Here is a 15,290-nt window from a genome sequence, read left to right as displayed (position 1 = left end):
CCTGTGAGAAGAGAAGTTACAGGGAACCAGGCAGAGGGCCTTCTTGGTAGTGGCACCCGTGCTGTGGAACGCCCTCCCATCAGATGTCAAGGAGATAAACAACTATCTGACTTTTAGAAGACATCATTCTGGGGAACCTGCAATGCAGGAGTCTCAGCTGAAGCATCGATTCTTAATTCATTATTTGCATTTATGGCTCATCTTTCTTCCTTGGAACTCAAGGCAGAGTCCCATGGTGGTCTCCCATCCAGGCAGTGACCAGACCTTGACCAACAATGGCATGGCATGTTTGCTTTATTGTGGGCCTTCAAGCTGTGTCCTGGGAGTTCTTTTCTGGTGACTGCTGTTTCCCGGAGATCCCCTTCTGTGGCTGCTGCTTGGTGCCTGATAGAGTCCATCTGGACTGCTGTGACTTGAAAGGCTTTTCCATGGAGGGGAAGCAGCTGAATGGGCAACTCATCACACGTTGCCATGTCTCTGGTCCTAATTCCACCCCTAGGTGTCCCTCTTTTTTGCAGCTTGTGTTGACCGGGTGTTGCTACTGCTGTGGCCTGCAGTGCCGCCTTCTGCCAGCAGGTGCTGCTGTTTCCTGACAAGTGTCTTTCCACCAGGGTTCCAAAAACCTAAATATGAAGCAGCCCACATTTAAACAAAGATGCTTGTTTTTTAAAAATGGATCCCACAAATGTCAGCTCCCAAAGACAGGCAAACAGTCACAGGGAGAGAAGCACTCGTCTTGATCATTTGCAGAGACTTGTTAACAGGAGTTTGGAGGCTGAGAGCACCTGAAAGTGCCTCTTGTGAAGGGTGACCCTATGAGTATCTTGGCTGAATTACCAAATCTATGAGAGAGCTTCTCTAGTGGGCTGAAAAGGAGGCAGATCTTTTTTCTTTCTTTCTTTGAACTCTCCCAGGGAATCTCACTAGAATGGGTCTTCTCAACCACCCACAGCCACTTAGTTCAGCCCTGTAAAATGAGAGGAGCCAAGTTGCTCTGTATTAAGTTTGCTCAGCTCAAACTCAGCCCAAGATTATCCAGATTTGCATAAAAGGTGTATAACTTATATGCAGAAAATGTGCTAACATATGTATTGCTGCACATTCATTAATCATTGCTCTAAGCAACGACTGTGACCAGGTTCTCGGGGTACTTGCTAAATCTGCCATTCAGAAGCTAACTGCTAATGGGCAGCTTCAGGTTCCTTGCTGTTCTTCCTTCCTTATACAGGGTGAGTCCTTTAAAAGAGGCCCTGTGGATACAGAGTACACATGTTCCACGGGGCCTCTTTTAAAAGACTCACCCTGTATTTACACTGAACCCTGGACAACCCTTTTTTTTTAAAGGGGAGGGGGGTACATTCAAAATAGAGGACTGACATACCATCAAATGGAGGATTGACCTTTGTAAAGTAAGGCACATGGCCATTTCGCTGTATAGGACTGCACTGTACGAAGGACCGTTTCCAGTTTGTATTTTAGGAGAACTATGCACATTACATCAGAGATGGCCAGTGCTCTTTTTCTAGAAAAAGAGGTGCCAGAACTCACCATGAACGTCTTCCTTGTTCTCTTAGAATGGCAATGGTGCCAACCTGAGAGGTGCCAGAACTGAGTTCCAGTGAGTTCCAGCCACAGGCCATATCCCCCTGCCAACATTTTAAAGTGGTTCCTCAAACCCCCTCAGATTGTCTTTCTTAAATCCAGTTTTCTGCTTGCTTCTCATCCACACATCCCTTGCTAGCTATTTCAGGCATTTTTAGGTGTCAAAGACACATTTTGTCCCCACATCTCTTATTACCTTTAAAAGGTAAAGGGACCCCTGACCATTAGGTCCAGTCGTGGCTGACGCTGGGGTTGCGACGCTCATCCCACTTTATTGTCCGAGGGAACCGGCGTACAGCTTCCGGGTCATGTGGTCAGCATGACTAAGCCGCTTCTGGTGAGCCAGAGTAGCACACGGAAACGCTGTTTACCTTCCCGCCAGAGTGGTACCTATTTATCTACTTGCACTTTGACGTGCTTTCAAACTGCTAGGTTGGCAGGAGCAGGGACCGAGCAATGGGAGCTCACCCCGTCATGGGGATTCGAACCGCCAACCTTCTGACGGCAAGTCCTAGGCTCTGTGGTTTAACCCACAGCACCACCCGCATCCCTATTACCTTTAGTAGGGGCCTTTTTTTGCCTCAGGGAAATGTCACTGCAAGAAGTTCTAAGACTTTGGGAAATGGGAAATGAGGTTTTCCTCCTGTCTCTTAATACCTTCTTGAAATAGGGGGGGCCATCATAAGAAGGCCTCAGGAAACAGGAATGGAGGGCAACTGCTTTTAAAGATGAAAGAACAGCAAACTGGTATTTAAGCTGTGAGTCTTGGTGTATAGTAGTGTATACTAGTCGCCATTGCCACAGCAATATTTTTATTCCCAAGAAGAGGTACTTGTAAGGTTATCTGCCTCACGTACCAAAACAACTTGACTGGCCTTGGTTTCTTTATAGCTTGATTTGGGGAGGGAGACCATTTACTGTTTCTATTCAGACAGCAAAATGTCTTAGAGCTTTCTTGGATACAGTTCAATATTCTATACTTCAGACATCCAAAGGTGAAAATATAAAAGCCAGCCTCATCTTAACAATGAAGAGTTTGGCTCATTTTTTTTTAGTTGGTTTATCTGATCCTTGAAGTGAAAGAGTTCCATACCTTCAATATCCCTGGAAAAGCACCCAAATTATGATTTTGGTAACTGAAAGAAGAATTCAGGTCTAACACTTAATTGCAAAAAAACACATCACCCAAGAAATCAGTTTAAAACTCATTCAGCAGTCCTATTAGAAAAATGCAACCATAATAGGAAACGAGGCCCTGCATTTCCCTTCATGTGGTATTATTGTGTTTCTAGATGCATCTTCATGATTGATTATTATGTTCCTCTGTCTTTAATGTTGTTCATTAGGTGGACTCACAGGAACTTAGTATACATTAGCATTACAGAAATCAAAAGAATAAGCTGCTACTCACAGTAATTAGACAGAAAAGTGAGGGATTTTCTCAGCTTCAAAAGGTTTTTTTTTTAAAAAAGTATTATTATTATTTATTCAATTTGTATCTTCTGCCAAAGGAACCCAGGGTGGCAAACTCAATTTCATTACAATCGGTTTAAAACATTCTAAAAGCATTAAAAACAACCACATTCTCTCAGCCAATGATTTCAGTGATGATTTCACATAGACAACTTCTTTCATTCTGATTGGAAGTTAGGCATGTGAAAAGAGCTTTTTTGGGGGAATGGGGGAAACCAAAGGAACAGCCAAGGATTTCCTGCTCAGCTCCATTGCCCATTACCATGATGAATGAAGCACTTGTGAGGGTTGGCCCACCCATGAGACAAGGTGAGGCAAATGCCTCAGGCGGCAGAATCCACAGGGGCAGTGAATCCTAATGTAGCTCTTTATTCCCCCCTTTTTTCCTGATGTCAATCTTCACTTTCCCCCATCTTTCCTGGCTGGGAAGAGGCACCATTTTGTGGTTCACCTCAGGTGCCAAAATGTGTTGGGTCAGCCCTGATGTGAGTCCATCAAAATGGGACCTGTCTGTACTCTGGAGCAAGTCCTTCGACTTTCTTAGGACAGCTTGTCAATTTCAGCTTCTTCCTGGCAGTTACTACTAAGCAGAGTTCAACGAGATAATGGAACAATCAACAGTAAATAGATTTTGAAAAATGCAAAGATTGCTCCCTTTAGAAAGCCTATATATGAAAAAGGCAACTGTGAAAATCTGATTATGAAAGAAGCAACACAAGAACAGGCCTTTCAGTGGTGGAATGCATTCCCTAGGGTAGCTCACCTTTAGGCGCTAGGCAAAAACTTTCCTTTATAACCAGGCCTTTGGCCTAACTATAGTTGTTGTTTAGTCGTTTAGTCGTGTCCTATTCTTCGTGACCCCATGGACCAGAGCACGCCAGGCACTCCTGTCTTCCACTGCCTTCCACAGTTTGGTCAAACTCATGCTGGTAGCTTCAAGAACACTATCCAACCATCTCGTCCTCTGTCGTCCCCTTCTCCTTGCGCCCTCCATCTTTCCCAAGATCAGGGTCTTTTCCAGGGAGTCTTTTCTTCTCATGAGGTGGCCAAAGTATTGGAGCCTCAGCTTCACGACCTGTCCTTCCAGTGAGCACTCAGGGCTGATTTCCTTCAGAATGGATAGGTTTGATCTTCTTGCATTCCATGGGACTCTCAAGAGTCTCCTCCAGCACCATAATTCAAAAGCATCAATTCTTCAGCGATCAGCCTTCTTTATGGCTGATCCAGCTCTCACTTCCATACATCACTACTGGGAAAACCATGACTTTAACTATATGGACCTTTGTTGGCAAGGTGATGTCTCTGCTTTTTAATATGCTTTTTAAGATGATGTTTTTAAGATGGCCTAACTATATGTGACCTTTTAGAAGTGACTGGGATGTTTTTAATGTATCCTCTCCCCTGGTTTTCATGTATTTGTGATTGAGGGTTGTAAGTCACTTGGGGTTGCCTTGTGCAATATAAAGCAACTCACAAATGCAATAAATCATAATAGCAAATAATTTATTATATCTGCTTTACACAATATGTCAAATGAGGTGGATGGTGGTGGTAGGATTCTGGAGTTTACCACTTCTGACCTTAGGAGGACTGGGGACATATTCCGAATGCTCTCCCCATCTAAAAATTTCATTGCATGTTGTAAAGGATTCCTTCAGGGAGAAGGGTCATCTGCTTGACAAGTGCTCTTCAACCTTGGGTCCCCAAGTCCTGGTGGACCACAGCTCTAAACATCCCCAGCCAGGGATGACAGCAATTGTAGTCTAACAACATATGGGGATCCACAGTTGAAAAGCATTGTCTAAGCTAGTTGAATATATGCAGGGAGCTTTTTTTGCGGGGAGAACATTCAACAGTATCAAACACGCACACACATGTGACACCCTGAAGTGGTACGGTTCAGGAAGAGTTTAGGACACTTTTTGTGCTGCTTGCATGAACTAGCAATATATATTTTTCTTTGCATCTTCCTTCAGTGGCATATTTTGGCATTCAGCAGTGCCCATCGCCAGCAAGAGTGCCTGGAGCTATTATGCTTATTGTGATAAAAAGATCCAGCATAAGCAAATGTTTATTCTCATTACTATTCTAAATGGGTAATTCATTTCCTTCCTTCCTTTCTGGCTTCTACGCCCCTTCCTTTTCTTTCTTTCTTTCTTTCTTTCTTTCTTTCTTTCTTTCTTTCTTTCTTTCTTGTATTTAATTTCACCCTTCCTTCTTGTCTCCTTCACTCCACCCTTTGTCCTCTGTAAGCATCTCACAGGAATTTTCAAGAGGCAATTCTCACACCTGTGGAATAATAAAAGCAAAGCTGCGCCACCAGTTTAAAACACAGATCCTATCAGTAGGTTAATGCAGCTGGTATGATAATAAACAACAACACAATCATACTGCCCTTTTATAAAAGGAAGCAAGCAAGCCTTCTTGGAGACTTTAGCAAATCACTATCAATTTCTTTTCAATTTCTTTCCAGCCTTTTTTTAACCTTTGGAAGACAGTTGTTATGCTTCCAAACTGTTGTGGTGCTCATTCATCTTCCTGCTATGTCAACATATATTTATTTACTTATAAGTTCTATATACCAGACCCTCCGTGTCCCTACTTTCCAGGGGCATCCTTGATTTAGAGAAGCCGTCCTGGTTTCTGATTTGATCCTGGAATGTCCCACTTTTTCTTAGGATGTCCCTATTTTAATTGGAGAAATGTTGGACTAATGTTGAAGCTCAGATGGTGACTCCAATGGCAATGTAACAAGATTTTCAAGCTGCAGAAGGTTATTCAGAAAGAACAAGAAGGTGAAAGAAGCTTGAAATTGTTAGGAAACTTTGGGAAAGAGGACATGTTCAATCTGCAGAGAATATCTAATGGGTTGTCTTCATCTGGAAGAACTGTCTATATTCAGTTCTGGCAGTTATGATTTGTTGTTATATCTATATAGAAATGAAAAGGAGAAAGGAATGGAGAAAGAGCTTGAATTCTAGGACAGAACTTTATGTGACAAGAAATGGCGGGTTGTTGCTGAAAATGGCAGCCATGTGCTGTTTTCTCTCTTCCCATCTATGAGGCGAATGACAACTTACTCCATGTCTTGGTATCTTTTTTGCTGAGTATTTTATTTCCCACCACCAATGGTGTGAAGCACATCAGACCACGTAGTAACAAGGAACGAGCTCTGCCTCCAAGCGATTGCTGCCTTAAGCTCCTTTGAGAGGAAGATCGGGTTGTAAATTTAATAAAAGAATTTAGGAGGAGAAAGAGAAGAAGGTTTAACTGTGCTTCAACAACAGCAAAAGCATGGTACTTTTCATTGCCTCGCAGGCAACGTTTTCGACAGCTTCACTTCTTCCGTAACCTATGGAACGGAACAACACACAAAGATGTGGGAAAATGCAGAGCAGTGTGCAACACAGAAAAGAGCTGTATAAAGAGCAACTTGAGGCTTTGTGGGGACCGTGAAGATGTGTAGTTTGGATTTAGTGTAGATCTTGATCTTTCTGTAAAGGATACCTGTTTGGTGTATTCTGCTTGTATTCTGCTCATGGCCCGGACTTTAAGATTTCCAGCATTATTCTTGTAGGCTGTGAATTGAAGAGATGTGGGCCAAGTGGACATCCAACAGGGGAGGCTTTTCCCATTTCCTTCGTCAGCAAAGTTTCTGCCTGCCATACATCTGTTAAAGGCATAGCAGCCATATCAGAGAAAAGTTGGCAGCCTGTCCATCACCATGAAACGGGGGAGTTTTCCTTGCCCAGCCGATCTCATTGTGAAGGAATATTTTGAGATTCTTTATCATTCATGTAAAACCAGAGAGCCTGAGATCCCTTGAGCAAAGCCACAAGAGTTAAGTGACTGCTTTGTGTTTATAGTGCCAACAGAAGCACTTAGAGTTTATAAATGTTGGTGATACAAAGAGACCTGTCATATGCCAAGATCCAGGGGTCAATCAATTACAGCTGGCAAACAGTCAACAACCCAACACTAGGCTCAGTTCACAAACCTGTTAAGCAAGAAATCTTGGGAATGAATTCCCCAATCCTAACCAAACATAGGAATAAGCCCCGTGGATTTTGTTGGGTCTAGGCGTGATGGATTAGCATCACTTCTTAGTAATTTGATAGCAATGCTCAGCAGTGCCGAACAGCTGCAGGCGGCCTTTTCTAAGCCATCACCTTTACTTTATGTATATAAACCTTTACTACAAAAGCAGCAGGGGGAAGGCAATTATGTTGAAGAGATAGTGCCCAAGGACTAGAAGCAACCCACAATTTAAAGCCACAAATGGAAAACAAGAGTCGAAGCACTACCTTTATTTTTCGCAATTTATTTTTCTCCCTAACAGGAGGGGCTGGCTCAGTTTTAACAACTGTGAGTTGTTATGGCATCCTAAAAAGCCACAGAAGCCATACAAATGATGCTGAATCATGGCTCCAACCTGCCGAAGCAAACATACGTTTGGAGAAATCAGCACACTTGTAGAGGAATTTAAATTCCCGCACAATAAGGCCTGTAAACTTGATTCATTGGACTGTTCTGATTTTGTTATCTTCCATTAAGGAGTCAATATGAATGACTTCACATTCAGAATAGCTGCTTATACTGTGATACAAACTGCATGCAATAATTCTGAATTTTGACATCAACTGTTGTGAGGAGCCAGAGTCAGGAGTAGGTTAGCAATAAAACACCGGGTGCCAGTGAAGTTAACTCTTTATTCAAAGAAACCAAAACAGTGCAGGCCTAATGATCACAGCAACTCTTCCCAGTAGGTCTTGCCCCAATGAGGGAGGTATGAGGAGGACTGATGGTCCTGTCTTCCCACTGGTTCCTTTCCCAGAAACCTAACATTCCTTCATTTTGTCTTTCTTTTCGCTTCCATCTTCATTTCTCTGTGTGTTCTGGGAGACCAGAAGGAAGGGGAGCTGGTTACAGCAGGAGGGGGAGACTCCCTGGCTTCTTCACCAGCCTGTCTCATCTCTGCCTCTTGGTCTCCCTCTGCCTCTGAGTCTGGACTGTTCTCTGCCCCAGTCTCTTCCTGCTCACTATACCCTGTTGCCTCTTCCGCTCCCGACACCTTCCTCCTCCTCCCAGTCTGCTCCCTCTTCTCCCTCTGACCACTTATCATTGTCCCACCACCAATCCCCTGGCTCTGAGCCTTCTTCCCCTGGGGGGTTCCTAGGGGGGGGGTTCCCAGTTAGCGCCTCCCACCACTCTCTGCATCCAGCCAGTCCATGACAACTGTGTATCCTAAACTGGAACAGCTTTCTTCCAAAACTGAAATGGATGCTAATTAGATAGGTCTATGGCAGATCAAGAGAAAATAATGGGATGGTGGATTGTGTCCTAAACCAGAGATAGATGGCTTCCATCTTGCATAAGGTATGCTTTTTAAGTTGAACTAGAACCCCTAGTTATGGTGTAAAATTGAGCAAAAAAACCATGCAGTTGTCTAATTTGACCACAAGTTTTATAATTTGGTCCTGGGAGAGAGGAACTTCCTGGGAAGCAGTAGGTGGGTGGAGCGTTAGAAGGAACAGCTAGGTTGTGGCTGCTGTCCCCACAGCCTCCTGGTCCAGACATCTCAGTTTGCCCAGTGTTAGAACTAGTCCTAATTTCAGATCATTCAATATAGGCCTCCCACTTCCTGTGATGTGATTTTCCAAATTACGTAATTTATTTATTTAACAAGGTTTATATACTGCTTAATAACTAAGATGTTTACAAAAAAGTAGGTATAAATGCATTAAAAATAGCAATAAAAATAGTACTTAAAAATAGCAGGCACTATAAAATCAAAATGAGATAATATCAACAGATTATTTAAAAACAACTACCATGAATGTTTCTAAATATAAGTAGTGAAATTCCAACTCTACAATGCCACAATTTTATGATCCTATAACATGTTTGGATCGGCTTGCCTCCATAAATCTCTCGGTAGCTTGGCCTCCATCATCTGCCATCTCTCTGCCTTTGCCTCTCTTCTGGAAGAAAGGAAAATCTATACCCTTAGCAGACAGGGGGGAAATACAGCTAGCTTGTGGGGCAGAGAAAGGCGACTGGGGGTGGGAAGCAGGATCAAATAAGTTTTTCAGGGAAGTAAACCCAGTTTCCGCAGTAAATAAGGAAGGAAAGCTGGGAGGTGTCTTGGTGTCTTTGTGTTTATAGATGTATGTGTAAAAACCTTTCTCTTGCTTTCCACTGAGCCGTGACCTGGTTTCTCCAGGAGCTGCCTGCTATTTTCAGTTTGTTCTAAGCTAGACCCTGAGACAATACCTCGCATGCCAAGTAGAGCTGGCACTTGTGATCAGAACGCCTCTGCCTCAACCAGAGACTATTCCTCATCACTCCTTCCTTGCTTCCGAGCCCCTGAATATTCTTTTTGAATTTTTATTTTAAGAAAAATCCTCATGCATATTAGGTGTCTATAAAGTGGCATTGAATATATGCATTGGGAGTAGATCATTGTGGTGCTCCAGGTATGCTGTGGACTACACATTCCATCAGCCTCAGTCAGCATGCCCAATGGTAAAGGATGATGGGAGTAATAGTCCACAACATCAGTGGTCCATCACCGTGGTCCATCTATGGAGTAGATCATTGCTTTCTTGCAGGGGTGGCTCATCCCGTTACACCTGAGGTGAAATGGGAAAATGCCACCCTATTCTGCTGCCACCTCCTGCAGAAGCCTCCCTTACCTGGATTCTGTGGCAGTGGCAGGTTACAGTGAAGTCTCACAAGGTTTCAGCAAGATCTCCTGAGATCTCACCAGAAATTGGCACCGTTGCCAGCACACGTCTGTAGAGGAAGCAGAGTGGGATGGCATGCCCTCCAACATTCCTCAGCTGAAAATAGGGGCATTCTATCCTACATCAGCATCACTGCTTTAAAGGGTCAGGCACCCCTTTTGCCCATCATTAGCCATGAGAAAGGAATGTGCAATTGTAGCTGTGATTCTAAAGGGGGGGGGGATTAAGGTGGACTGGGTGCCTAATGATATCCAGAACATTAAAAGCATCCAGTATGACAAAGGTACTTTTGGATCAATAAGTGACCATTGGTATTGTTAAACAGTTGATGATGACTGAACAACCGAAAATGTTCAGATCAATGTTTGGTCAAGATGAACAAAATGAGCCAGAGGATGAAGAAGAAGAATATGAGGTGGAAATGAGGAATACTCAGAAGCTTCAGACCAAATTGATGAAAAGTTGGGAGGACTGGATCACAGAATCACTAAATTGAAGGAAGCCGATTGTGATGTGGAAATGGAAACAACCTCCGTACAAGGATTTGGAGGAAGAGGAGGAGGAGGAGATGAAATCACAGAGGCTGCTTTAGAGAACCATCTGGATTCTGATGAAGTTGAGAGGAAAAATGCTTTGGGACTGGAGTCCTGGCCTTTCTTCACCTCTAGCAGAGAGAAAGTACTCTGCATATGATCTGGAGCACAGCAAATCTTCTCTCCCTATGAGAGAGTTGTGGAGGCTGAAGATCCCCACCTTACAATAGCTGCCTAAATAATCTCCTTCTCTGGGTCTTTCCCAAGCAATCTGAGACTGCACTGACACACCTGTCTCTGCTCCTCACTCTTCATACCTCTTCTGATCCTGGGAGACCAGGTGGGAGGGGAGCTGGTCACAGCAGGAGAGGGAGACACCCTGGCTTCTTCACCAGCCTGACTCATCTCCATCTCTTGGCCTCCGTCCTCTCCTGCTGCAGCTTCTGATTCTGGACTTCTTTCTGCCAGACACTCCCTTCTCAACAAACCCTGTTACCTCTTCAGCTTCTGACAGTTCTTCTCAGATTTCTGCCTCTGACCATTTATCGTTGTCTCACCACCACTCCCCAGGCTCAGAACCTACTTCCTTTGGTGGTGCCTCTAGCTGGTGCCTCCCACTATTCCTTTGCATCCACTCAGTCCATGACATCAGGTCTCATTATGTTTAGGAACGTTTACTTTCATGACGTGTATGCGGAAGATTGCATCCTGGAGCTTCGCCCTCTGTATAAGGTTACTCAGAAGTAAGTCCCACTTGATCCCAGGTCAGTGCTTGTGTGCAGTAGGACTCTTCGCTTGTTTACTTCGCATATTTACTCAATTTCACTGAGCTCGGCGAGAGCAACTACTTCATCTCCCCTAAGAAACCTAGCCCTGCACAACCCTGTCCTATGAATAACTTACTCTTGCTTTCCATCTTAAACACGTCTGCTTGGAAGTAAGCTCTGCCTCGTTCAATGGAATTAACTGGATGGAGAAACAGAGTGAAGTCAACAAAGGCTGGCTGCCTTGCCTGGTGAAGGGATTGAAGGAGGCAGCGAGACACACAGGCATAACTGGGCAACTGCTCTTCCTTCCTTGGATGAGAGGAGCCCTCCAGGGAGGAAGCTCAATGGGTAGAGCTCTCTGCTGCATTCCAGCATGTGCCTGGCAATGAAAGTGAAAAGCAAGTCCTTCAGGAAGGAGGCGTGAGGGCTCTGACAGGGTCCTACAGTCCACCCATCTTCTTCTCAAAACCTAGTAAGCACTAACCAGGCTTCAGGAAGAAGCCCTCCTTCCTCTTTCCCAATGCCTCTACCCCACCCCCAATGGGTGGCACTGGGAGGGTATGGGCCACCTTATGGGTTCCTGTTTTCTAAGAAGACATGCTCAGAACAGCAACTTGTGTAGAAACCTAGGAAGCAGGATCTTCTATCCAAATCTCCCTCCATTTCATGGCCTCATCTGCAAGCCACAAAAGTAGGGACGAATTTTTCTCTAGTGATTTGGGGGTAGGATAAAACTCATCAGGCTGGCAGCTGCCATTTTTTATTTCTCCCTTTTTCATTTGTGATCATTGCCCCTGCAGCCTAAGATATACAGAGGTACCTCAGGTTAAGAACTTAATTTGTTCTGGAGGTCCGTTCTTAACCTGAGGTACCACTTTAGCTAATGGGGCCTCCTGCTGCCGCCGCCGTGCAATTTCTGTTCTCATCCTGAAGCAAAGTTCTTAACCCGAGGTACTATTTCTGGGTTAGCAGAGTCTGTAACCTGAAGCGTCTGTAACCCGGGGTACCACTGTATTGGAATGAGACATTCTGGAAAATATAAAATGGTAGGATCGGCTCAGTGGAGGTTTGAAGACATTTATTTCTGGTAAGCATTGGACATCCCTGTAAAAATCACCCCATTCCCATAAAAATGCTCAGAGGAGCAGAGATCCCCCTCCCAAAATGTCCCTCCCACCCCCCCCAAAAAAAAATGTTCCGGAAGAGCTTTTAGATATTACAAAGTTTGACCCAGGACTGCTCTAAGTGAGTGTAATTATTACATTTTCATAGTTAAAATAAACTCTGTTTTGGTTGTCAGAGTGAAACATACCACTAGAAAAAAAGGTGTGCTTTAGTAACCGGCAGTGCCACTGGCTCTGGATGACTCCTGGATCCTGCAACTCCTCAGGCTAATTTGAGTCAACTGGGGTTTTGCTGGAGCTGGTTGAGGCAGCCCAAATTTTCCCAGGGTTGGAGCAGGTGCAAGGAGAGTCTGCCTTGGTGCTTTTCTTTCTCCTGCCTCCTCCCGACCCAAACTGAAGACTCTGCAAGGCTTTCAGTTCAATTCAAGTAGGATCAGGGCCACTCTAGATGTTTGGGAAGAAACCTTTCTTCTTTCTTGGACTTTGGCTGTGTTTCTGATCATTTCTGGCACCAGGATTTTGGAGGCACTCACAGAGAGCCCCCAAACCTGGAGGAAACAAGGCATGCAAAGTGAGCATTTGCTTAGGCTGCATCTGATCTTCTGGGATGCTTTCGTCCCCAAAGTGAGCAATGGGACCACTGTTAGGGCAGTGATTCCTTTACTAATCCTGGGGCCCTAGCAAATGTCCAGCTATGGCACCTTGTGGAGTTGTTTCTGATGCTCTTGTAACACTGTCATTTTTTTCCTTGTGTCAACAGAGCCCAAGAAAAAGAAAAAAGAAGGCAAGAAACAGGAGAAAACACTGGAATAGTCAAGGTGTGCTGGGCTACACGGGAAAGGGACTTCCTCGAATGTAATCGGTTAACAAGTTTCATTGACAGCTAGGCGTTTTATCCAGAAGTTATTTATAGCTTAATTGTACAATAGGAAGGAATAAACGTACCAGTTTGCCCTCTTTATTCTTCTTCTTTTTTATTTTTTACTTTAGTGTTTTAAGTGTATAACCTTAACCACATTTGTAGAAGTCTGCCATAAAAAGGCAGTAATGTCATTTAGTACCTGATTTACTATTGTATATTGGAAAGTCTAGATTCATTCCAAATCCCCACCCCCCTTTCCTCCTTTGGAGTCCAATCTTCTTAAGGCCTGACTCTGCATGCTAAGGGCAGGACTTATGACCCACATGGAAATCCAACAGGACATGTTCTATCGAGGTTCCATGATGTCAGAATGGTCTGTCCGTATGCTGTGCAGACTGGCCGTCTTATGATGTGTAAAACAGACTTTTTACGTTTTATAACAGCAAGAGTGGGTCTCTGTCCCCAGATTGTACCTGCCCTGAAATAACTAACTTGGTTGTAATTTACACCTTTTAATAAAACAACTTAAGGCTCTAGTCCATAATGATTTCTTGATGTGTTTCCTGAAAATGTTTTCCCTCCCATGAATGAACAGGGGATACGTACGAAAATATGTTTGCACGGCAGGCTTCACTTTCTGCCACCATGAACTGAAATGCTAAAAGAGCTAATAAGGTCTTCCCCACCTGAAAATAGTCTGTTTATACCCTACCCATCTGGATGGGTTGACAGTGGGTCAGTGCTGATGTTGTTCATTTTTGTCCTTAAGCAATAGGTAAAGGTAAAGGGGCCCCTGACCAATAGGTCCAGTCGTGACTGATTCTGGGGTTGTGGCGCTCATCTCGCTTTATTGGCCGAGGGAGCTGGCGTACAGCTTCCAGGTCGTGTGGCCAGCATGACTAAGCTGCTTCTGGCGAACCAGAGCAGTGCACAGAAACGCCGTTTACCTTCCCGACAGAGCGGTACCTATTTATCTACTTGCACTTTGACGTGCTTTTGAACTGCTAGGTGGACAGGAGTAGGGACCGAGCAACGGGAGCTCACCCCGTTGTGGGGATTCGAACCGCCGACCTTCTGATCGGCAAGTCCAAGGCTCTGTGGTTTAACCCACAGTGCCAAGCAATATCTGCACCCAAATCCCTATGCCAGTCTTCCTCGACTTGCAGCCCTCCAGATGTTTTGGACTACAAGTCCCATCATCTCCAGGCAGCATGGCGAATGGTCAAGGCTGATGGGAGATGTAGTTAGCAGCATCTGGAAAACACCTGGTTGGGGAAGGCTTCTCTATGCAAATTAAGCTCTAGGACTTAAAAGTCATAGACACACTGCCTTGTTGCTTTTGGCCAAAAGTCCATCGAGCCTAGTTCACTGTCTTCATTAGTGGTCAGCTAGCTACTCCCCAGGAGCTCACAAGCAGGGCATGATGGGGGGCAATGGTCCCTTGTGTGACACGGCATGGCTTCCCTCTTATTGGAAGTAAATCTTGCCACAGCTTCTCTGTGCTATATTGACTTACGTAAACCTGTCAGTTTTCTTCTATTGAAATATTGATGATGGCTGGCATTTCAGAACAAAACAACAGAGTTCCACATAAGCAGACCTACCTTGCATGAAATAAAGTTCAGTGGATCTTTCCCCCCTGCTCTTTGAGAGTGTTTCTGGACGACACTTTCAAAGGAAGTGTCTCTCCTGTCAGATATTGAGTGTTCTGAAGGTGGAGGGAGAACCTTTGTCCTTGAAAGTTACCCCAAAGATACCCTCAAAGGTTCTTAAAAATGCACAAATGTTCCCAATCCTTCTAGCTCAGTATATATTTCTTTGAAGCCTTTTTAACCTTACCTTTCAGCCACAAAGGGCTCTCATTGCAGCTAAGGAAGATCAGTGATAAGACAGGCCTTTACCTCGGGTTTACAAACTAAGAGGCACATGGCACAAAAGGAAAAGGGATTGAGAGGGAAGAAGAAAAAAAGAAGAAAATTCAGGTACCAGTTCTTACTTATGCTAGTTATTGGAACAGCCAGCTGCTATGGAAAACTGTTCAAGGAGAGGAAGAGACAAAATTTGCTGTTCTCTCAGCAGAGCTGATTCTGTGGCCCAGCTTCCCTTCTTTCCCTCATCTTGCTCCATGGTCCATGGTCCATCCCTCATCTTGCTCCATCTTGAACCATATGATAGCAGTACTC

At 44.3% G+C, this 15,290-nt stretch overlaps 1 protein-coding gene across 1 annotated transcript in view; it reads left to right on the top strand.

Moving 5' to 3' along the window:
- PTN (pleiotrophin) overlaps nt 1-13,643 on the top strand; it is a 94,146-nt gene extending 80,503 nt beyond the window's left edge. The window contains exon 5 of the mRNA XM_081879016.1: nt 13,006-13,643. Within this exon, the coding sequence (XP_081735142.1) occupies nt 13,006-13,058 (53 nt within the window). The 3' untranslated portion in view covers nt 13,059-13,643. The remainder of the gene's footprint in view (nt 1-13,005) is intronic.
- Nucleotides 13,644-15,290: the final 1,647 nt, after the last annotated feature.

The sequence above is a fragment of the Podarcis erhardii genome, assembly GCF_964252035.2.
Source record: "Podarcis erhardii genome assembly, chromosome: 10".
In the NCBI taxonomy this organism is placed as follows: Eukaryota; Metazoa; Chordata; class Lepidosauria; order Squamata; family Lacertidae; genus Podarcis; species Podarcis erhardii.
This window is presented reverse-complemented; position numbering and strand designations above follow the sequence as displayed.